At 45.8% G+C, this 23,815-nt stretch overlaps 1 protein-coding gene across 3 annotated transcripts in view; it reads right to left on the bottom strand.

The window, feature by feature from the left end:
• Window positions 1-6,979: 6,979 nt before the first annotated feature.
• Window positions 6,980-23,815, bottom strand: part of Ift52 (intraflagellar transport 52) — a 24,907-nt gene continuing 8,071 nt past the window's right edge. For 2 of the 3 annotated variants that reach the window (XM_063284213.1, XM_063284211.1), the window contains exons 7-13: window positions 22,525-22,651; window positions 20,989-21,078; window positions 18,568-18,636; window positions 15,707-15,861; window positions 12,272-12,359; window positions 10,190-10,298; window positions 6,980-7,885 (exon numbers count right to left, since the gene is read on the bottom strand). In XM_063284213.1, coding sequence (XP_063140283.1) covers window positions 7,728-7,885; window positions 10,190-10,298; window positions 12,272-12,359; window positions 15,707-15,861; window positions 18,568-18,636; window positions 20,989-21,078; window positions 22,525-22,651 — 796 coding nt within the window. In that variant the 3' untranslated portion in view covers window positions 6,980-7,727. The remainder of the gene's footprint in view (window positions 7,886-10,189; window positions 10,299-12,271; window positions 12,360-15,706; window positions 15,862-18,567; window positions 18,637-20,988; window positions 21,079-22,524; window positions 22,652-23,815) is intronic. The other variant, NM_001308389.1, reaches the window with a different exon arrangement.

Here is a 23,815-nt window from a genome sequence, read left to right as displayed (position 1 = left end):
TTTAAGAGCACTGTCTGCTCTTCCAGAGGTCCTGAGTTCAATTCCCAGCAACTACATGGTGGCTCACACCATCTATACTGAGATCTTCTGGCTTGCAGTCCTACATGCAGGCATGCTGTATACATAATAAATAAATAAATAAATATTTAAAAAAAGAAAGGAGAAAAATGGTTTCCCCCCTAGTGTCTTTGGCTTGTTTGCAAATTGGATGGAAAATAAGTAAGAGGAAACTCATGTTTAATTACTTGCACATCCATTGGAATCCCATAAAAAAATGATGTCATACAAAGGCTCAGAAGTTTGAAGCTTCCTGAGGTACAAAAAGGAATGGGGTCCTAGGACTTCTGTCAGGATGGTGCTGCCACCCACTACTTGGGGACAAGGAAAGGAATTATGTGGCAAATAGGTGGTCTTGTGGTGCAGATAAAAGTCTCCCAGTTAAAAGAAAGTTATTGGCAGCAGCCAGTTCCTGGTACAGAGGCTGGCTAATGTAGATTTCCTTTACAAAAGGACTGCCTACAAAGTTATTTCCTAGTCTACGGTTTCTGCAGAATAACCAGGCCAAAGCATGCTGGAAAAGTAGGAGGTCATTTCCTTCTACACTTTACTTTGGAGTACTGTGGTGCGAACCTTTAACCCTAGGCACTTCAGAGATACCTCCCCTAAATGGCTAGGATCGAGTATGTGGAAGGCGCATACCACTATTACGTGGGGTGTGTTGCTGAGGTTAGCCCTGGGCCTTCCTATGTGCCTTACTCTCAACACCTGTACCTCCTCTATGATTATATTCTGACTCCATTTGTCTTCGCCCTTGCCCCCTGAGGTCTGAGAAGCCGCTCTGCAGGCTGCACACACTCCCATTTAGATTACCAGTCTCCCTTCCGGGCAAGAGCAGGACCTAGAAATCTGCCCAAGGCAAAAAGGCAGAGAGCAGATGCAGAGTCCACCTGGAACTTGGAACTGGCGCCAGTTAATCGGGACACCAGAGTTAGAGGAGCCTGGAGATCAGTGTTGAGGCAGTACGATCACTCCAGAGTCACAAGGAATCTGGTGACCTCCACAAGTGTGTCCTCTAGTTATCAGCATAGCAACACATAACCCCTGGGGAGAGCACTGCCAGCATCCAGGTGCTATCATACCTGGGAGTGGTCTCTAGGCTCAAAGCAGATAACGTACATTGAGAATTACATGGGTATACCCTTCTGGGATGGAAAGGCTCTAGCCATTTAGCCATGCAATTAGCTGTCCCACCCTAGGCTCCAAATTCAAGGCTATTCCTTTTTCAAGAAGACAAAGATCAAATCTTGTTAAAATACACTTGGCCTGGCAACAAGGAGGACACAACATTGACTGGTGGTAAATAATAAATAGGATACCTGTCCAGAGTTACGGTATCCCTCTCCTGAGTAACTCTGGTTTGGGTTTTCCTTTGTTCTGTAGGGCTGCACTTCAAACTCTGGGCTTCAGCCTGCCAGGCAACCAAGCTATAAATAAGCTGTGTGCTCAACCCACGAAGCAAGCTGAGACAATTGCACTGAGCACCTAGGTACTGGGCGGGCAGGAGGAAACTGTGTGCACTCACCCAACACAATGGGACCACTTTAGGATCCTCAGAGTGGGGTTACTTAGGAATTTGCAAGGTAGACAATGTAGGGAATGACAAAGAACACCCTTTGCATAGCAGAGAGGAGAAGGATTTGAAAATCTATGCAAGGTGTGGTGTCACATGTCTAATCTCTGTACTTGGAAGGCCAAGGCAGGAGAATCCCAAGTTCAAAACCAGCCTTCGCTACACCGTAGTTCCAGGCCACACTGAGAAACAAGGAGACCTTGTACCCCAAACCGAAAGATAATTCTCCTTGAAGTACTGGTGCATGCCTGAAATTACAGCACTCTGGAAGGCTAGAACAGAAGAATGGAGAGTTGAAGCATCTGCTTATCTAGCATGGACTAGGGAGATTCCCCAATCAAAAGAGAAAAAAGAGGGAAGGGGGGTGGGGAGAAGGTGGGTGGGAGAAAGGAAAAGACCAAAAGGAGGGGCAGGTGAGGGGGTTTCTCAGAGACTGGCAAGACTTCAAAGCCTTCTTGAGTCCTTTCAAGTCACAACCTTGATCATCTACAGATCCTACTGGCTCTCATTTCAAAATGCATTCAGTACCAAAAGCACAAAAGATGTTTAAAAGCTGGACATGGAGTTGGAGAGATGGCTCAGTGGTTAAGAGCACTGGCTGCTCTTCCAGAGGTACTGAGTTCAATTCCCAGCAACCACATGGTGGCTCACAACCACCTGTAATGGGATCCAATACCCTCTTCTGGTGTGTCTAAGACAGCTACAGTGTACTTATATGTGATAAATAAATAAGTCTTTTAAAAAAAAAAAGTTGGACATGACACAGATCCAGAATCCTAGCTTCTTAGGAAGTTGAGGCAGGAGGATTACAAGTTCAAGGCCAGCCTGGGCAACTTAGTGAAATCTTGCGAAAAGTAAAAAGAAGGCTAATAATATAACTCAGAGGTTCAGCACTTGTGTAGTAACCATAAGTCCCTAAGTATAATCTCTAGCAGTAGCATCAACATCATCAAAACAAAAACAGGAGGAGAGAAAGAAGGAACAAAAGAAAGGATGGACAGAGGAAGGAAATGGAAAAGGCTAAGCCTGATAGCACGTACCTGTAACAGGCACTCATGAGGCAGAGGCAAGCATTCCAGGACAGCCTGGTCTACAGAGCAAGTTCCAAGCCAGCCAAGACCACACCGTCAGATCCTAAAAAGAAGCATGGTGGTTATCTTAGATGGCTACTCTCCAAGCCTCGACAGCTTTGACTATTTGGAAGTGTCCCCCAATGGCCTGTTGCCATCTCTTCACAGAAGGGTGGATTGGACCCTCATTAGACCTTCACCCGAGGGCCCAACTCCTTCCTTCATCTCTCTCCCGGCCATACGGAACTCTATCAAGGCCTCTTGTAGACTCTCGGAGGCTAGAGGACATAGTATGTCTTCATTGGGTTAACTCAAGGGGATCTCCATCTTTCACAGCTCAGAGGGGGGTAGGAGGGGCTCAGTGTCACAGTGAGTTCTACAAGTCAGCCCAATAAACTCACTGGTTCTCCAAAATGGACTCTGGAGGAATCCTTACTTTGGTCTGTTGGTGGTGCCCTGTCTGGGGTAAATGGGCATTTTATCTCCCCAGGAAAAGTTCATGAAATATTGATGGACTTACGCAATCCTAGCCCTCGGGAGACAAGGGGGTTGTAAACTAAAGCCACCCAGAGCTAACTAGGAAGGTTCTGTCTGAAAGAAAGAAAGAAGAAAGGAAGGAAGGAAGGAAGGGAGGGAGGGAGGGAGGAAGGGAGGAAGGAAGGAAAGAAGGAAGTAAAAGAAAAGAGATGGGAGGTGGCCTTTCCATGTAGCCTGGGCTAGCCTGAAATGCATGCTATAGCAGCAGTTCTCAATCTATGGGTACTGATCCCTTTGGGGGAGTCGAATGACCCTCTCACAGGAACCACAGGTAGATATCTTGCATATCAGATATTCGCATTACAATTGAGTCACAGCAATAGCAAAATTACAGTTAAGAAATAACAAAGAAGGGTTGGGGATTTAGCTCAGAGGTAGAGCGCTTGCCTAGCAAGCGCAAGGCTCTGGGTTCGATCCCCAGCTCCGAAAAAAAGAAAAAAAAAAGAAATAACAAAGAAAATAATTTGCTGGTTGGGGGTCACGACAACATGAGCAACTGTGTTAAAGGGTTGCAGCATTACGGAGGTTGAGAATCACCGCTCTATAGCCAACCTTAAACTTTTAATTCTGCTTTATCCCCACAGTTGTTTCTTAAACACATAAATAGCTTTGATACAGGCCTATAGTACCAGCTAGGAGGAAGCTGGTGTGGGAGGATTAACTAAGCCCAGGAGTTCAAGACCAGCCTAGGCAACGTAAGTCCCTGGCTCAAAGAAAGGAAGAAAGAACAATGAAAAGTGCCGTAGTGGTTCGAATGTGCTTGGCCCATGAGAAGTGACACTGTTAGGAAGTGTGGCCTTGTTGGAGGAAGTATGTCTCTGTGGAGCTGGGCTTTGAGGTCCTATGCTTAAGCTCCGCCCAGTATAGGGAAGTAGTAGTCTCCTCCTGGTTGCCTTGGGATCAAGATGTAGAATTCTCAGCTCTTCCAGCATCATGGCTGCCTGCACACTGCTATGCTTCTCACACACATGTGCTTCTCTATGATGATAATGGACTGAACCTCTGAAACTGTTAGCCAGTCCCAATTAAATGTTGCCCCAGTTAAGAGTTGCCCTGAGGGTTGGGGATTTAGCTCAGTGGTAGAGCGCTCTAGGAAGCGCAAGGCCCTGGGTTCAGTCCCCAGTTCCGAAAAAAAAAAAAAAAAAAAAAGAGTTGCCCTGGTCATGGTGTCTCTTCATAGCAATGAAACCCTAACTAAGACAAGCACATGACTGTAATCCCAGCACTCAGGACGTAGAGACAAGGTTGCTAAAGATCCAATGGCTGGCCTACAAAGCGAGAGTTGGGGAGTCGGAGAAGGGATGAGAAGAAGCTTGGTAGTGTGCTTACCAAATAGGCATGAAGGCCTGGGTGTGATCTTTTTTACCCACATAAACCAGGCCTGGTGGCCCAGATCTGCAACCAGAGGCAGATGCAGGAACATCACTGAGCCCTGTTTGTTTTACATGGTAAATTCCAGATTACCCTGAGTTCTATAGTGAAACTCTCAAAACCCAACACCCCAAGTCAACCAACCAAACCTACCCAAGACAGCCCCCTCTCCCCAAACAGGAAGGGAAACTCCACATCTATATGCCACTGTATGACTGCTGCCACTTGTGTAAAACTCCAGGAACTGTGATCCCACTTACAAAGGGGACAGTGGCTGAAGGGGAGAGGAGAGGCTCGCAGCGAGACACAGTGAATTTTCTCCAGTTGCGTCACTCTAGGGGTCTCTCCCGACTCACTGGGGAAAGAGTGGAGCCTGAAGACCTGCAGGTCAGCACCTTGGCTCTTTCCCAGTGCTGAGTTCCCCTCAGTCAATCTAGTCAGCTTGACCTGGTACATGGGTGCAGCTGGCGGCCCCTAGTGGCCAAGACTGCACACGGTTCCCTCTCTGCAGTGGGAGTCCTAGTTTCCAGCATAAGCAGTAGACTTGTCCACCGTTTGTAAAGTTAAAGCTTATCTTTCCACTTCCAGTAACACTGGTTGCAAAGAAGAGGGTGGAGTTCTTTCCCCTTACACCCCATACATAGTTCACTGCTCAAGACTTAGAGTGTTAGTTTTTTGTTTTTCTTTTAATTAAAAACTAAACCGGAGTTTAGTGATGCACAACTGTGATCTATTTCAGTTTCAGGAGACCTGGTGCCCTCTTCTGGATCCACTGGTACCAGGCACAGACATGGTATACACACACACACACACACACACACACACACACACACACACACACACGCAGGTAAAACATGTATACACATAAAATAAAATAATTAAAAACTGTTTTTTCGGGGTTGGGGATTTAGCTCAGTGGTAGAGCGCTTACCTAGGAAGCGCAAGGCCCTGGGTTCGGTCCCCAGCTCCGAAAAAAAGAACCAAAAAAAAAACAAACCAAAAACCAAAACTGTTTTTTCAAGACAGGGTTTCTCTGTGTAGCTCTGGCTATCTTAGAACTAGCGATAAAGACTAGGCTGACCCCAAACTCAGAGATCTGCCTGTCTCTGCCTCCCAAGTGCTAAGATTAAAGGCGTGCGCCAATACGCCCAGAAACCCCTTAGCCAAACAAACAAACCAGCTGGTGATGGTCAGAGGCCTTTAATCCCAGCCCTGCAGAGGCAGAGGCAGACGAATCTGAGTGTGAGGTCAGCCTGGTCTACCGAGGGAGTTCTAGTATGGCCAAGGCTACACAGAGAAACAATGTCTCAAAAAAACAAAAAGGCAAACAACACTCCTCTCATTTCCATAGGGCACAGGAACAGCTCTAAGAACAGAGTATTAAGCAGCACTCTGAGGCCTGTGTGCTGTTTGTTGTTGTGGAGTAGCATTTCTTTATGTCCCCAGTCTAGCCTCCATCCTCCTGCCTCAGTCTCCCAAGGAGGTATGCTTACATGGGTGCTACACTGTACTCGCTGATATTTAAAGGTAGCTTGTGGGGCCAGCCTGGTCTTCATAGTTAGGGGTGTGTTGGATGGCCCAGGCTGGCCTGGAGTTAACTTGGTATGACAGGCTCCTCTCAGCCCTCAGCAGTCCTTTTCCTCAGTCTCGTAAGCGCCTGACCACAGACAGGAGCCACACTGGTTCTGACTTAAGGCAGTAGAGAGAGGATTGGTGCAGATCAGTGTAAAAGTGCTTGTCTCCTAAATATTTCACTGTATAATGCCATTGTCACATCTGCCATATATATTAACACCTGAACTGTCCCCCATGTGCTGAATTACGTTTGTTAGATTTATTTTATTTGGTGTGTTTTTCCTACATGTAGATGTGAGCACCGTGTGTGTGCCCCACATCCATGAAGGCCAGAAGAGGGAGAGAGATCACCCTGGAATGGAGTCATGGATGGCTATGAGTCACCATTTGAGTGCTGGGAATTGGAAATCTGGTAAGAGCAGCCAGTGCTCTTAACCACTGAGCCATCTCTCCTACCCCACTTTCTTCTTTTTGAAACAAGGTCTCCATAGCTCAGGCTGGCAATTCTCCTGCCTCAGTCTCTCAAATACTGGGACTACCATCATATGCTATCATGCTTGGCTCTCAAAATGTCCTGGGATGAAACGCATGTGCCACCCGCGTGCCTTGCTTTGTATTGTCTCTAATTAGTCCATGAGGCCGGCTTTAGCTTGAGCAGTTACTTCCTGCTGGGCTCTCCTCTGACTCTGAACCAGCCCTGAAGTCTGCACAGGACTCAAGAGAGCTCAAGCACTAGGTGTGTCTTCAATAAGATAATCTTGAGCAGGAATGAGAAAAAGGATATCAATGACAACTGTTTTATAAATTACAAAAGTTCAATCACAGATTTAATTTAAGCAAATGAATCATCTCTTCCATCTGGCACTACAGAGGATGGGCAAACCATCCACAGCGTTAGAGAAAACCAAGTACAGATACTTTCGTGAGAAGAATTCAGAAGCACAGAGCTCGGCGGGCAGAAGCTGCTCTATAGTCCTCGGAAGTTCTGGAATGTCACTTCAGCCACATCAACGTCACGTTCCAGGATGAGACAGGAAACAGAATTTCATTTTATTTCAGGTCCGAGCCTGAAATAGGAACTCTTTGGTATTTGGAACATTAATTCGACATTCAGAATCACCGTTAGCTGGACAAGTGGGGTTAGCCGGCCTGAAGGCTGATTCTAAGCCCAGGATGAAGTTCTCACACTCCAGGACGGACTCTGCTCACGACCACAGACAGCAACCACGTGTCACACAAGTGCTGTTGAAGGCTCTGACACAGACAGCACAGCAGACTCTGAGCCAGCTCTGCTCACTCTGCTGAATGCTGGCACACTAGATCCCTCCGGCCTGGCTCTATTGTTTCTATACCAGGGCACTTACCTGGTATCTAAGTGTTTGCTTACATATTTTGGTACTGTTTGTTGGGACCCTCCAGCTAGAACAGGAGTTCTATTCTCGAAGGGATCATCATCTGTTGCTCATCTGGGAGACACTTAGTAAGCACTGAAGAACTAATGAAGGTTGCCAACAGTGGGTAACATCACCTGAAGGGCTGCCACCTCAGTGGGCCTCCTGGTTCAGTTTCTTGAACTCCACCACTTGGAAGAAGATGTGCTCAAGGATATGTTTGGCATCCTGTTGATCTTTTGGAAGTTTGCTTGTTACTCCAAGAATGTCACCACACTTCCTGACATAGAATTCCAGGTCTTCATCAGTACCTAAACACAGAACAGTCTGGTTATCCCTTAACTTCCACTCTTGCCCGAATTCAGACATTGTGTTTGAAGTGTTCCCTTCTGTTCATTACTCAGTTCTTCCTACAGTGATGTCATCATGGATGTGCTGCTTTCATAGATAAGGGCAAGGGTGACATATTTTGTCATTCTTCAGTGAGACAGTCTCATATCATAGCCCAGGCTGGCCTCAAGCCTGTACCAGTCTTCCTCCTTAGACAAGTTCCCTGAGTGCCGGGATCACAGGAGGGAGGCGGTAAGCCCAGCCTGGTCTGTTCTAGCCTCCCCACCCCTAGTCAAGCCTGGTGCACCACAAAGCACAACAACGACCGAAGGGACTCAGGGCACCAGGTCCTAAATCCAAAGGCCACAGTGAAAAGGTCAGATACAAAGTTTAAAGTAACATTTATGCTGACCACAGGGGTACATACCCAGAATCCCAGCATTTGGGAGGCTGGGAAAAGAGGATTACAAATCTGAGCCTAGCCTAGGTGACACAGGATGACTCTGGCACATAAAAGAACCAGACCAGAGCCATGGCTGAGTGGTAGAGCACTGCACTGCAGTACTGGGATCCAATCTCCAGCCCCCAGGGAGGAGGACTGCATTTATCATAAGACGATTAGAGAAAAGTGAGGTTGTGGGTTCAATCCTTAATAAACAGAAACAAAACCCCACCATTTACTGTACATTATCAGAGAACAGCAGGGCATGACACAAGGTGGCTCATACCTGTCCTCACAACGTTGGGGAGGCTAGAACATGTGTCATGAATTTGAGGCCAGCTGAAGTGGCCCAGCTGAGGTTCAAGAGCCAGTTTATAATATACTGTGAAACCCTGTTTCAAAAAGCCAAAAATAAGGGGCTGGGGACTTAGCTCAGTGGGAGAGCGCTTGTCTAGCAAGCGCAAGGCCCTGGGTTCAGTCCCCAGCTCCGAAAAAAAGAAAAGAAAAAAAAAGTTTCAAAATCGCTAATATATAAAAAGCCAAAAAGAAGCAGGGCCTGATGGGAGATGGATACAGAGAAGTCGGAGTTTAAAGTCAGTCTCGGTTAGCTATATGAAACCATCTCAACCCTCATCTCGGCCCCAGAAAATTAGAAAAATACAAAGAAAAATTTACCTGTCATAACAACAGTCTTCTATAAAGCCATTCCTAGTATTCCTAGATCTAAGTTGTGTAGTCATTACTGTTCTTCTTGAGATAGGATAGCACACTGGAGCCAAGGCTGGCCTTAAACTCAGTGATCCTCCTGTCTCAGCCTCCTGAGTGCTGAGAATATGTGAGCTGTTCTTACACCAAGCTCCATACCACAGATTAAATATGAGACAAGTGACTCCCATTCCTTTGCTAGTTGCCATGAAGGCCTATTCCCAAGTTCGTTGCTCTTTTTTCTTTGAGGGATGGGGTCTCTCACATAGTTCTGACTGTCCTGGAACTCACAGATCTGTCTGCCTCTGCCTCCTGAGTGCTGGGGTTAAAGACATCATTACAATGTACAGCTCGCTGTATTTTTAAAATAAATAATTTCATCTGTGTATGCTTATGTTTTTTCTTAAATTGTATTTTTAGGAGTGGGACCACTGCTTGCAGTGGATGGTTAATTTTATCTCTCTTGCCATTTGAGTGCAGGCTTTTTTGCTGTGTTAGAAGTAGAGCCTATCAGGAGGACCAACAGGCAGAAAGACACTCCAATTTGAAGTCTACAGAAGTCTTTTGGCCCTGACTCCTTTTTCTGTTCTTGTTTTTTAAAACGATACTTAATTGTTTTATTATTATTACCTGAATGTGTGTGCTGGGGCAGTGGTTTGTACATGGCACACATGTGGAGGTCAGAGGACAAATTTATAGAGTTGGTTCTCTCCTTTCACCTGTAAGGGTTCCAGGACTGAAACTCAGGTAATCCGACTTTCTCTACAAGCTCCTTTACCTGTGGAGCCATCTTGCCAGCCTGTGAATCTTTCTAATCTAAATGTTCCTGTGACCAGTGACCCAGGTCTACCAGGTAGACACCAGGGTTAGTATTCAACGTGGGTCATTTAGTCCATCGGAACTAAGAGGCTAAGGGGGTCAAAAGTGACCCTTCAGTTCTCGGCACCATGCTGGAATGCTCTGGATGAACTGACCTCAGAGGACCACATTCCCATGCAATGAAGACATGCTCAGCTTCATCCATCTACCCAGATTCAGTTCTGCTGGAACCATCTTTAAGCTTTCTCTTTGAGCAAGTCACAGAGGTTTGTGGTAAATAAAATTCATAAGAGAAACAATGTAACCGGCCAGTACTCACACTTGTTGGTGATCTGAGCAAGGCGTGCCTTCTCAGAAGAGAATGTTTCATCTAGGTCAAACAGCTCCAGGGGAGGGGGTGGCAGCTCCCGGAAACTTGGAGGGAAGACCTAGGGGAGATGCAGTCTTTCAGCCAAGAGTTTCTCAGAGCCTAGCAGTGATGCAAGCACAAGTAATGAGAAACTGACTGAGCCCATTGCCTGTGAGGAACTGTCCCGCTTCATCATTTCATCCATTAGGCCCAAGTACGGCTGAATCTTCAGTAAGCAACCAAGCAGAACCAGCTTTAACCACACCACAAACTGACCAAGCCACTATAACAGCGCATGAATTCAGCCAAGCCTGGCACTCAGGGCTGTGTGGTGATGTCACAACTTGTTCCTACACACTCATGTCTTTCCTGGTTTTGAGACAGGATCTTGATATATATATATCCATCCATTCATCCATCCATCCCAAGGTGGCCCCAAACTTCCGAGCCTCTTGCCATAGCCTCCTCAGTCCTGAATTACAGGCGTACATCACTGCAGTCAGCTAGCTCTTACGTGTTCTTTAGGAACAGAAGTCACTGGGGAAGCACATGTATATTAGCAAAGAAAGGGCTAAACTTAACATTCCTAGGTATGGACCATAAGTGAACTGGTAACTACCAGCTCTCATGACAAGTAACCTGACCTGTAGGATCTGCCGTTTTTTAGGATATAAGCATCAGCATCACCAATTTCAAGCTAGCAAACTGACCAACGAGCTCTTTAAAATCCCAGAATGTGTGCGTACCTTTAAGCCCAGAACTAGGGAGGCAGAGACAGGTGGATCTGAGTTCAAAGCTGACCTGGTCTACAAAGCAAGTTCAGAAAAACGAACAACCCTTCCCCAAAAAAAGATGAACAAACAAACAAACAAACAAAAAGATCCCAGAATGTATGGGGCTAGGAAAAGATAGTGAACGTTCAGTTAATGCTGTACAGATGGCTGTTGTTCTATAGCTGTTGCTTCTCAACTGAAACATTACCCCAAGAAAGGAAAACAAAGACTCATAGGAGTCAGGAAACTTACAAGGTGTAGGAAGCTCATGAAGTTACAAGACTCACCAATCTATCTGGAGGTTAAACTAACAATAGAATGTGGGGAAAGGTGGATGTTACTCTCAGGTGGAACTTCCTTGGGCAGACACTCCAAGATGCAGTTCGCTGAGAAGTCACCCTTTCCCTGCCCTCCTGTGAATAACTCCTCACCATGCTCATGTAAGTAACTGATTAAAAATCTCTCTGGTTTACTAAAGTAGACTTGGGTGGAATCATGTTTCTGGTCTGTCATCAGTGTCCTCTAGGGTGAACATGGCTGTTCGAGTCTCCTCAGCAAGTCTGCAGCTGCCCCCAGGCTGTTAAAATCAAACTAAGGGTCTGAGTGCCCAATGCCTGGGAAGGCATCTCAAAGACTTTCAACCTCATTGCCCAGTGTGGTGATTTGAATGAGAATGGCAACCACAGGCTCATGTACTGGTGTCCTGGGTCCTTAGTTGCTAGAACTACATTGAGAAGGATTAGGAGGTACGCCACTGTTGGAGGAGGTCTGTCGCTGAGGGTTAGCTTTGAGGTTTGAAAGCCCACACCAGGCCTGGTCTTGTGCTCTCTGCCTCCTACTTGTGGATCAGATGTAAGCTCTTAGCTGCTGCTCCAATGCCATGTCTGCTTGCAGACTGCCACTCCTTACCATGATGGTCATGAACTCGCCTTCTGAAACTGTAAGCAAGCTCCCAACACAATGCTTTCTTTCATAAGTTGCCTTGGTCATAGTGTTTCTTCACAGCAATAGAAAAGTGACTAGGGCACTCAGGCAGTCTCATATATGCCTTCCAACCCCATACCCTCAAGATGGAAAGGTTCAATAGCCAGGAAAGTCCATGCTCTGAGGCTTGGGCACTTTCCCACATGGAAGCTCCTACAGCAGGCTAACAGATGTGGTGTCTGACTGTGCTTAGAGGTCGAGCATTAGAACTCCATGAGGGTGCCATGCACAGTACAAAGGTCCACAGGGAGGGTAAGCAGTGGAGCTCTGCAGCAGGCACCCATGACACACTCACCGCAGGCTGAAGGGCTGGCAGCGGCATCTCAAACTGAGGTTGGACGAGCTGCAGTGGTTCATGCTTCACATTTAGTTCCTCGTGAGCCCTGGGTTAATGAAAAGACAAAAACATGGGAATACAGGTAAGACCTGGTAAAGCACAGCTAACTGCTCACACTGTGGGCGCATCAACACTATGCAAAAAACGCACAAAGTGTGTCTGTCGTTCTAAAGGGCTTGGAAAACAGCTCAGTAACAGGGCCAACACGGGCTGGGGATTTAGCTCAGTGGTAGAGCGCTTACCTAGGAAGCGCAAGGCCCTGGGTTCGGTCCCCAGCTCCAAAAAAAAAAAAAAAAAAAAGAACAAACAGGGCCAACACATGTGAGGCCTCACTGCTTCCAGAAAGCCAAACAAAACACCTGTTCTGGACTGATGAGATGGCTCAACAGGTAAAAAAAATCCACACAGTAGAAAGAGAGAATGACTCCTGTAAGTTGTACACACACACACACACACACACACACACACACACACACACACACGCTATTGATAAAGGAAGTCCCAGCCGGCTCTGGACTATACCAACCTCTGAGCACACTGTCCAGGGTTTTTTTGTTTTGTAAGATTTATTTATTTATTTATTATGTATAGTAGCTGTCCTCAGACACACCAGAAGAGGGCATCGGATCCCATTACAGATGGTTGTGAGCCACCACACGGTTGCTGGAAATTGAACTCAGGACCTCTGGAAGAGCAGTCAGTGCTCTTATCCACTGAGCCATCTCTCCAGCCCTGATGTCCAGATTTTTTTTTTTTTTTTTAAAAAGCAAGTTTGCTGAGCATGAGCCAGAGGGAGCAAGCCAGAAAAAAAAAAGAAAAACATTCCTCTGTGGTTTCTCTTCAAACTCCTTTCTTGAGCTCCTGCCCTGACCTCCCTCAGTGATGAATTGTGACTTGGAAGGGTAAGATTAAATAGCCCCTTCCTCTCCAAGCTGCTTTGGGTCATGTGCTTATCACAGAAACAGAAACCAAACTATAACATACAAAACCAGATAAAATGTAATACCAAGGAAAAGTAATGTAAGAGTGCTACTCTCCAGAGTCATCTTTAAAGACCCTTCTCTTCACTCCCACAGTCCTGTCTGAGCTGAGAGAGCTCCCTTTGCCGTTTAATCCCATCGGGCTTTGGTCGTTATCCAGGTGCACTGTGAGCCCTGTAGCTCACGGCATTTCCTGACTTGTTTTCCCTACTGGAGACAGTGGTCCAGTATGAACTGCTTCTGGTGAGTGAGCACACTGAGGATATGAACTCTCATGTGTTCACTTTCCTCACAAGTACTCACTGCATGTCTGCTGTGGACCAGACACAAGCACTGTGGCAACAAGAAACCAAGGAGGCTCCTCTGAGACTTAGACTCTAGAGAAGAGACACAGGGCACACAGAACACCAGGTAACGCACCAGGTATCGGTGAGTAGTATGAAAAACACCAACCAAGGGTAGAGAGACAGAAAGGGGGCTGAAGTAGGGCTGGTCAGAGGAGTCTGAGTAAGAGAGAGGGGGAAGTTACCTTGAAAAGTATCCTAAGCTGAGTCAGGCATGTGTAGCCCGTGACTGTAATCCCAGTACCCAAAAGGCTATGGCAGAAAGGTCATTCAAGGCCAGCTTGGGCTACATTTTAAGTTTTAGGCTGACCTGCAGCACAAAGTAAAATTAATTTTAAGAAAAAGAGTTTAAGGAGGCAGCAGACTAGGCAGACGGGGCTAGAGTCCTTCATCGTCACAGCGCACTGGAGAACAGTGAGGGGGCATTAGAGACTCAAGGGCCAAGCTCAAGGGACTGCTATGGCTTCTGCTCTGTCTTCACTGTCTTTTTGTACTGTAAGGTAATTCTGCAAGCTAACTCCTAGTCCAGTCTACTCTGTCTCCTTTTTCTATTCACTTGGGTTTTTTGAGACAGACTCTCACTTGTCTTGAACATGTAATCCTCCTATCCCAGTCTCATAAATGTGAATAGGCCTGGCAGCTCTGTGCCTCGCCCCACATGAACATGTGATTCATATCTGTGGCCTTTCAAAATTAAGTGAGAGAAGCACATGCCAGTGAGGGACAACTTGAGGCAGGAGTGAGGTCTGTGTCTGTGGAGAGGTGATCAGCTGAGTTACTGCTGCCAATCACTGCCTCCGTATTCTCAGGACCAGAGGGAGAGCCTGTCCTAGGAATGAGGATTATGGGTTCAAGACAAATCAGACACCGCCTCAAACAACTGAAGGAACAGAATAAGGAGAAAAGTCAAAGTGGACTAGGAGTTGCATGAGCTCGTAGTTACGTATAGTAAAAAGGACACATTCCCAAGAAGAGAAGACACCTGCCTCCTACATGCCACACGTTTGACCCTGTACTCAACTCTTTTTATTAGGCCTCAAGACACTTTTTAGACTGTGGCATAATTCCTGAAGGTAATAGGTGTGGGGACTTGAAGTAGCTTCCAAGGCTGATTTTTTAAGGACAGGCAAGATGACTCTCCTTATGTAGCTTGGGCTGAGTTTGAACTCAGTCTTCCTCCTCCAGGCTCTCCACAGCCCATGCTGATTGATATTCCAAGGCTGGACCAGCACATCCTGCTCAACAGTGCTTCTTTAACCTGTGTCTGCTAAGCTGTGCTCTGCATGCTGTCTGGGATGAGAATGGTTTTAGGAACTGAATCCACTGGGATAGGGCACTCTGGGGCAAGCACCATTGTCTAAGCAAAGGCCTGGAAATTTTCCCATGTGGTCTAAGTCCTGGCAAGGGAACAGTTGAGATGCAGGGCCAGGGTCCAATCTTTGAGAAACTAGGAAAGACCTCTAGCACAAGTGCATGCTCTAATCTGTTTTCCAAAACCAGACAAAACATTTTTTTTTTCAGTATCAGGAATAGAACTGAGAGCCTTACGTGTTAGGTGGGCGCTTTTGCACCAAGCTGTACACACAATCCACACCAGTCTGTCACTAACTAAGTAGATGAAGAATATTGATGGGTGGAGCTAGGAAGTGTAGCTGAGCTTTAAAGGATCTCCAGGAGAAAGAGGCCACCAGCATGTGCCTAATAGGCTGTGATGAACAAGCCCCAAGAGCCTCAGCGGTTTCTGACATGTTTAAGTGCTTCTAAGGAACCACACACATCTGTTACTAAGTTCCTGGAACCAGGACTCTGTTAACCCAGAAAAGCTGTTGGCAAAGTGTTAACGGCTTGGCTCTCTAATGCCCTACAGTTCCTGGAACACAGAGAATTGAAACCAAAAGCAGTTCTCCTATGTCATCCATACACCCAACACCAATTTCCTTACTGGCTTCCACAGATCTGAGAATGTCATCCTGCTACACCTGTGTGACCTAACTACTATCGCCACCCTCATGTTTTCAAGCCAAACAGAGTGGAGTGCAGTGGACAGCCCAGGCAGCCTCAGTACTAACTTGATGACCTTGGGGAGGCAGGTGGTGTCCAGCTGGTAAATGGACAGGTCAAAGAGGGTGGTAAAGTCACGGGGGTTCTCATCGCCTTCCTGGAGACACACTCGGAGCTGCTCTGAAAGGGTGGCTGTGTCTGGCACCATCGTGTAGTCGGAAATCTAAAAGCCAAGAGAGAGTTCCTTTCAGCACAAGTAAATGGGAGTTTAATCTGTCGAGCATCTACCATCTTGAGTCTCAATCTACAGAAACTCTATTTGCTTGCCGAGAGATCCCCCCACTAGTCATCACTGACAACTGAACCTTCCATCAGCCACCACTTTATGCAGAAAAGAACAAAGCTCGCTGGGCCGGCAGAGTCCAAGTCTCCAATGACTCACGCCGTGAACGCAGCTGGAGGCAGGCTGACTGACTGTATCCCTTTACTGTCATGGTCATTCTTCAATTCTTGGCAGTCAACTCTTGCTCTCAAAGGTACTCACATCTCCACCTTTATCCATCAACATCCTTTGTAATCACTTCAACTTTGTCAAAAACAATTCTCCTTTTAATGAACAGCTTTTTTATTTTTTATTATAGTGAGAAATTGGAAGTGATAAGAGAAAGCTCATAAACCCCCACTACAACATACACACCGCCCGCATCTGGGCTGGGCCTGCTTTCTCCCATTGCACATCACATCTAAGTCCTTCTCCCCTAGCCAAGGATATCCCCAGCACTGCTCAGAATCAGAGCTGACATGTACTCTGAGTCGGTAATGGTAAAAGACCAGGAGAATCAAAATCTCCACTCTGGATCTCCATCTCAACAGGACACTGTTAAATGCAGTGCGCTATGAACAAGGGAAGACACCGCTCAGTGCTGAGAGCTTTTCAGAGGATTGGAATTTGGTTCCAGCACCCATGTCAGGTGGCTGCAGCTCCATGATGCCTTCTTCTGGCTCTGCTCCCGTCTCCTGCATGCTGGAACCGCAGGTATATGCCATCACGTCTAGCTCCAACAGTAATTTTAAAGGTGTGAAATAGTGTACTTACAATGTGTGCAATATCACCTGCATAAAAGACGAGGGAAGGAGAGTGCACACATAGAGGAGCCTACCTAAGTATCAACTGTCTCTGAAGAACCTATGGGACATTATAGTTGATGTCATGTGAGGGAAATGCTAAAAGGGCATGCTTGAAAGACAGAAGAAAGGCTGTTCACCGTGTATGATCTTCTTAACTCAGAACTATGTGAATGCATCACCTATTACTGTATGCCTGTAACCTCATCACTCTGAAATAGTTTAAAACTGCGCTCAGGCTCAGGGAAGCTCCAGGAGGAGGGAGCAGAAGACTGTAAGAAGCTATGACTTTGTTGGTTCCTCAACAAAGTAGCAACCTAAATAAGACCTGAACGGTGACAAGACCAATAGACTGGTCATTTGGAAGGGGCAAATCCTACAGGGTCCCATCTCTAACAAAGAACGGCAGAGAGCAGGAGAATTAGCTGGTCCCAAGGTTGAGCTCCCTAACTGGTTATCCAACCAAAAAACGTATGAAACTTAAACAAACAAAAAAGCCCTGATATGGAGCCAGATGTGACAGAACAGCCTGTGATCTCAGCACTCAGGAGGCTGAGACAAGAAGGCTGCTGTGAGCTCAAGACAAACACTGAGCATACAGGGACATTCCATCTCAAATAAAGAACAACAAAAGCTCTGGTCATCTGAAGGACCCCGATGGATGGTCAGACATTGAAAGCTTAGCATATAGGAAACTCCACCACGAAACAAACAAACCAAACAGCTAGACCTGTTTCACAAAATCTTTAGCTTTAGCACAGGAGATTAGACTGAGCATTATAGGAATAATAAGATATATTCACTTTTTTTTTTTTTCTGTAGCCCTAGGATCAATTTAATCCCAGTACTTGAGAGGCAGAGGCAGGAGGTTCTCTGTGAGTTCGAGGATAGTCTCCATTTTGAGTTCCAGGTTAGCCAAGACTATGCCATGAAACCCAGACTAAACAAAACAAACAAACAAACAAACAAACAAAGGAAAACAAGCAAACAACCTCTCCCAATCCTCAAACTTTTTTTAAATAAAAAAATAAGCAGATAAATGCCCTTCCCAGCAACATGTGACCTCTTTAGAGACTGAGTCTCTGATAGGATGGTGGGCAGAGTGAGAGTACTGACAAGGAGGCTAACGCCACCATGACACATCCCAGCACACAGCTCAGAGAGGGCAAACAGGCCTTCCATGAAATCCTAGCTCAGAAAGTTTTCAAGGCTTAGACATCCAAACAGAAACATCAGAGTGCTCCCCGATGACTAGTTGTCCTAACTTGCTCTCTTTTTGCATTTATTTTGCACTTTGTTTATTTATTGTATGAGTGGGGACCCCTGTGCCAAGGCGTGCACGTGGCAGTAAGAGGACAATATGTAGGGGCTGGCACTCTCCTTCCATCATGTGGATTCCTGGGACTGAACTAAGGCTGTCAGGCTTGGCAACATCCCTTTAGCTGAGCAATCTTCCAGAGAGCAAGCGTTAAATCCTGGTGTTTATATGGAAGCACTCAATCAATCTTATTACTAATTAAATAGTCCCCAAGTAGCATCTCTTTCTTTCTTTTATTTATGTGAGTACATTTAAGAGGGCATCAGATCCCACTACAGATGGTTGTGAGCCACCATGTGGTTGCTGGGAATTGAACTCAGGACCTCTGGAAGTACAGTCAGTGCTCCTAACCTCTGAGCCATCTCCCTAGCCCCTCTTCCAACTGTCTTAGGGGTGAGTTAAGAGACATCTTTCTGTTCCTTTGGAAGTGTTTCTAAGAGGCTGACCCCATTTTCCACTTCAGTCTTCTATGGTTCAGTCTCCTACCTCTGGGTCCTCAGCATCAATCTGGTTTAGGTGGATGTCTCCTGTTGTGAGCCACTGGAACACAACGTCCTGCATTTGAGAGGACAAATATAGTTAGAGCCCTAGCTACGTGGGAATGCTGAAGGTCAGGCCAGACAGAATAATCATGGGGGGCGGGGGGACAATGAAAATTCAAAATAGGATGATCAGCCTTCTATTGGTAAAATCTTGTGAAACTAGTGAGAATGTTGGTTTAAAAACCCAGTCATGTTATGTGAGAATTTAGTTTTAATCGTAGGTCTGGGATAAGAGGCTGCTTCACAGCAGGTGGTTATGATTTGCCTCCTGCACTAGCAGGGATGTGATCTGTGCCAGCTGCAGATAGTTTAATTGTGGGGACTCTGTTGAGGAGATAAATGGGAGAGCCCCAAGAGGTCCTGGCGGCTGCTGCTCCTTCTGCTGCTGGTTCCTCTTGCTGTGGTTTGTCAAGTGGTCATGAGTAAAGAGAGAAGAAGAAACTGGAGATATCCTAACGAGAAAATTGGATTTGCCCCAAGGAACCTGACACCCCTAAATCAACAGGAAGTAGTCTAAAGTATTCTACACACCCTTTCCCCTCTAACCTTTCTCTTCTAACTAGTGTTCGGGGTTGGAAGGGATTTGGGTGGAGAAAGTTAGAAGTGTAGTAGGTAATAAGAACCCAATAAAACAGAAGAGTATGCCAGCTAATGGGTGTTCTTCAGTCTAATGCTCCCTTTATTATCAGACACTTACCACTTACCTCAGAGCATTCTAACATGTAACAAGTCCAAACTTACTAAACGTTCACAATCCTAAAATCACCTCTGTTTACTGTGATAGTCTAAACTTTTAAAAACACACCTTTTCATCTCTGGCAACTGCAATATGACAAAATCATCTATATACACATACTATATATACATACATACTATATACATATATACATACTATATATACATATATATAATATATATACATACATACTATATATATACACACACACACACACACCCAGCCTTCAAAAGCAAACATTTAGGTTTCAGAACACAGTGAAAGTCACTGGAGCTCCAGGCAGACCCGTTAATCCACCTCCCACTACTGTAAGACTAGAAGGGCTCATTCCACTAGCAGAGTCCAGGCACACACCCTCCTCTGGCAGGTGAGTTGCTACAGTTCCAGTGTTCAGGTCTAGCAGTTCTAGGAAAATACTTGCTTCCCCATTATCATCCTCACAAGCCATGAGCTCTTCCCGCCACGCTGATAGCAAAGCCACACTCTGACTTGGTTCCTCATCAGTGATCAGCCCTATACATAACTCTTGCTACCCAGGCTGCCACCCTCACCACCTCACTAGTCACCACCTTCATTTAGTTGGCATCCTTGCCTGCCTGCCTGCCTGCCTGCCTCCGGTTGGCCTCTCCCTGTCTACCTTCCACACAACAGAGGGTGGTCTGAGTACCACCCCGACAGTGGTGAAACCCCAGCAGAGCTCTGGAGGTTAGTCAAAGGCTATGTACTGTAATGCTAAATTCTCACATTTACAAGCTTTTATTGAGTGACTTCTCCTATTTACAAGCTTTTGTTGTACAAACCTTGTTCCTAGATTTATAACTATGGGTTAAATCAAATTGCCTGCAGCCAATTGGGGGGGGAGGTTGGGGGGACTAAAGGTTTGGAGTGACCTGGTTGGAGGAAGGGAAAAGAGAAAGAACAAGAGAGAAGGAGGAAGCCACCACAGGGGAGAGGAACCATGAGCACAAGGCCAGGAGAAACAGCAGTATCTGGGGTATACCGCTGGGGAGGTAGCCAGGCCTGCAGTTAGAATAGTAGATTAGGGGATGACCCCCCAGTAATTGTCAAAGCCAAATAAAATAACCATTTATTTAGAGCTCATTTATTTATAAGCTCAAGGGGGATATGCTGAAATTGTATGTACCACATCTCTGAGCTTAAGCTACTCAATTTACAAGTGAGACCCCTCTTCCTCACCACTTTCCCAGAGTCAGCTACTTCTCTAATTCAACAATGCTTTTTCTACATTAACTCATCTGTATGTCACTGTCGGTGAGCAAGGCTATGGCTGACTCAACTTTGTATTGTCAGTGCCTACCATCTAATATGTTTAGCATATTATGAGTAATATATATACTTATCAGGACTTTCTTTTATTTAAAGATTTATTTATTATACAGAAGTGTACTGTAGCTATCTTCAGACACACCAGAAGAGGGCATCAGATCCCATTACAGATGGTTGTGAGCCACCATGTGGTTGCTGGGATTTGAACTCAGGACCTCTGGAAGATCAGTCAGTGCTCTCTTAACCGCTGAGCCATCTCTCCAACCCTCATCAGGATTTTCTAATGATATGGAAGTCATACTTACATAGTGTGCATTACTTTGATAAAAGAAAAAAGCTTACCATAATTTTGCTATTTTCTTCTTTATCTAAATATTGGTCACTGAACATATGACACGAGCCCAGCACTGCCAGCTTTCCAAAACCTTGGTTCTGTTGGTGACAAAACCATGTCAGATACTTAGATCCCAAACACAGTGGTTGTATCATTTATCACATCAGCATCCATCTGATACACCAATAAATGCCAATGCACAGATAGTTAACTTTTAAAAAATATCAAAACAATTTCCCTTTACTGTTATTTCTATTGAAAGACTTACCCATTTTTCATTTATGTACATGAGTGCCTCAGCTACAGGAAAACATGTGCAGCAAGTGCATGTACGAGTCTGCAGGCTGAGGAGGGCATCAGATGCCCTGGAACTGGAGATAGGTTTGAGCTCCCAAGTGGGCTGTGAGCCTCTAAGTGGGTTCTGAAACCTGAATGGGTCTCTGCAAAGGCAACAAGTGCTCCTAACTACTGAACCATCCCTCCACCCCCTACAATATGACAAAGTATCTTTGCCTTTCTGATAAATATGAAAAAGTGGTGATCACCAGTGTTGGTTAGGTCTCAGTGAGCGAGTCTTTCACCACACTGCTACTAAAATCGTCAACGTCTGCAGCTGAAGCTGGAGAGAGCGCTTGGTGGGGAAGGTGCTTATGTGAGCACCACAGAAAGCCAGCTGGGGTAGCTGTCCATAAATAAGCACAGCACTCCCCTGTGCTCATCGGGGTAGAGGTGGAGAGAAGAAAATCCCTGGGCCTCTGTGAGCCGGCTAGCCTGGCAGACACAGCAGGAACGAAACGAGACCATCTCAAACCCAGGCCAGGTGAAGACCAGCTTCCAAGCTCGTCCTCTGACCTCCATTTGTGTGCCATGGAACACATGTGCCATATTCCCACACACACATGCAGATACCTGGGGCATGCATGCGCAGGCATCCCCCACACCACATACATACATATAAAGGCAAAACAAAATTTAAAGAAGAAAAAACCGAAGCCCTGCAACGGACCATCTGAAGCATACGGGGATTCTGTGTGATAATCGTAATTATGAGTAATAGAAATAGACCCAATTGGGGCTGGGGATTTAGCTCAGTGGTAGAGCGCTTACCTAGGAAGCGCAAGGCCCTGGGTTCGGTCCCCAGCTCCGAAAAAAAGAACCAGAAAAAAAAAAAAAAAAAAGAAATAGACCCAATTGTTCAGTGGGGAAACAGACTCCAGCGGCTGCCTCATTAAAAGCAAATGCTTCACAGGAAAACTACAACTATTTTGGTTTTTTTTTTTTTGGTTTTTTTTGTTTTTTTCGGAGCTGGGGACCGAACCCAGTGCCTTGAGTTTGCTAGGCAAGCGCTCTACTACTGAGCTAAATCCCCAGCCCCTGTTTTTTCTTTTCAAATCAGGGCATCATTACGTGCCCTTGGCTGGCCTGGAACTGCACTCGCAGAGCTCCGTGTGCCTCTCCCCCGCACTGGGGTTAGAGTCCTGCCTTTCACAAAGTGGTTCTTTACTTCAACAACATAGCCATACCCCGTAACTAAGAAGCAATACCTTTGAGTGATAGAAAGCCAGAATGGGCCTGTTCAGTGGGAAGCAGACAGAGCCTGTGGACAGAACAGCCACTGCTGGTTTCATGACGCTCAATGTGGCACCATAAGGGTAGACAAAGGTGAGAGCCCTGTAAGAAAGCAGACACCAGTGATTCACAGTGGGTTTTCAGAGCAGGAGATGGCTCCGCAGGTACACTTGCCTCCAATCCGCAGAGCCCACACATGGCAGAAGGGCAGAAGTAAGAATGGCAAGCTCTTCTCTACGTTCCACACACATGCTAGTGTACATGTGTCTATCCACCGCACAGACAATAAGTAAAACCCCAGTGCTCACGGCCTGACACAAAGAGACTGAGGCCAGCTCACACACGACATAGCAGGTTCCAGGCCAGCCGGTGACACAAAGCTTTGTCTAAAATTAAAAAAAAAAAAAAAAAAAAAAAAAAAAAAGACTCTGGCGCCTACTAGGTGGGTCTGGATCTAAGTCTGACAACACATTAGACATGTGAGGTCAGACAATTACCTCTACCTCCATCACTACTTAGATAAGTCAGAATGCAGCCAATCCAATCCCGTCATTTAAAAAATAAAGTACTTAGATCATTATATTCAGGGAAGACCTAGAAAACTCCATCCTCATAAGATACAATGACCCTCTCGGGGAGGGGCACAGATTTTCAGTGCAGAATTACTACTTTGCTTCCTTTTGAGCTATGTCATGGGTCGGGGTTTCTGTTTTATTTACATCCCAACCTTAGTTTTCCTTCCCTCCCCTCCTCCCATCCACTATCTCCTCAGTTTCTCTTCAGAAAAGGGTAGGTCTCTCAAGGAGATCAACCAAGCATGGCATATAGGTCGTAGTAAGACTAGGTACCTCCCCTGTATTAAAGCTAGACGAGGCAACCCAGAGACATTACCTCAGAGTAAAGGGTTAGAAAAAGATTTTCCAAGCAAATAGACCCAAGATGCAAGCTGGTGTAGCAATTCTAGTATCTGTCAAAATAAACTTCCAATGAAAACTAATCAAAAGAGATGGGGAAGGACACTTCATACCAATCAAAGGAAAAATCCACCAAGATGATGTTTCAATTCTTAACATCTATTCCCCAAATGCAAGGGCACCCGTATTTGTAAAAGAAACATTACTAAAGCTTAAGTCATACAGTGAACCTCACACATGAATAGTGGGAGATTTCAATACCTGAGTCTCAAATGAACAGGTCATCCAGACAGAAACTAAACAGAAATAAGGGAACTCACAGTGACTGAAACAGACCTAACAGCTATCTACA

This window comes from Rattus norvegicus, chromosome 3 (assembly GCF_036323735.1).
Source record: "Rattus norvegicus strain BN/NHsdMcwi chromosome 3, GRCr8, whole genome shotgun sequence".
Taxonomy (NCBI): Eukaryota; Metazoa; Chordata; class Mammalia; order Rodentia; family Muridae; genus Rattus; species Rattus norvegicus.
The sequence above is the reverse complement of the archived record's forward strand: the minus strand, read 5'-3'. Positions and strand labels throughout refer to the sequence as shown.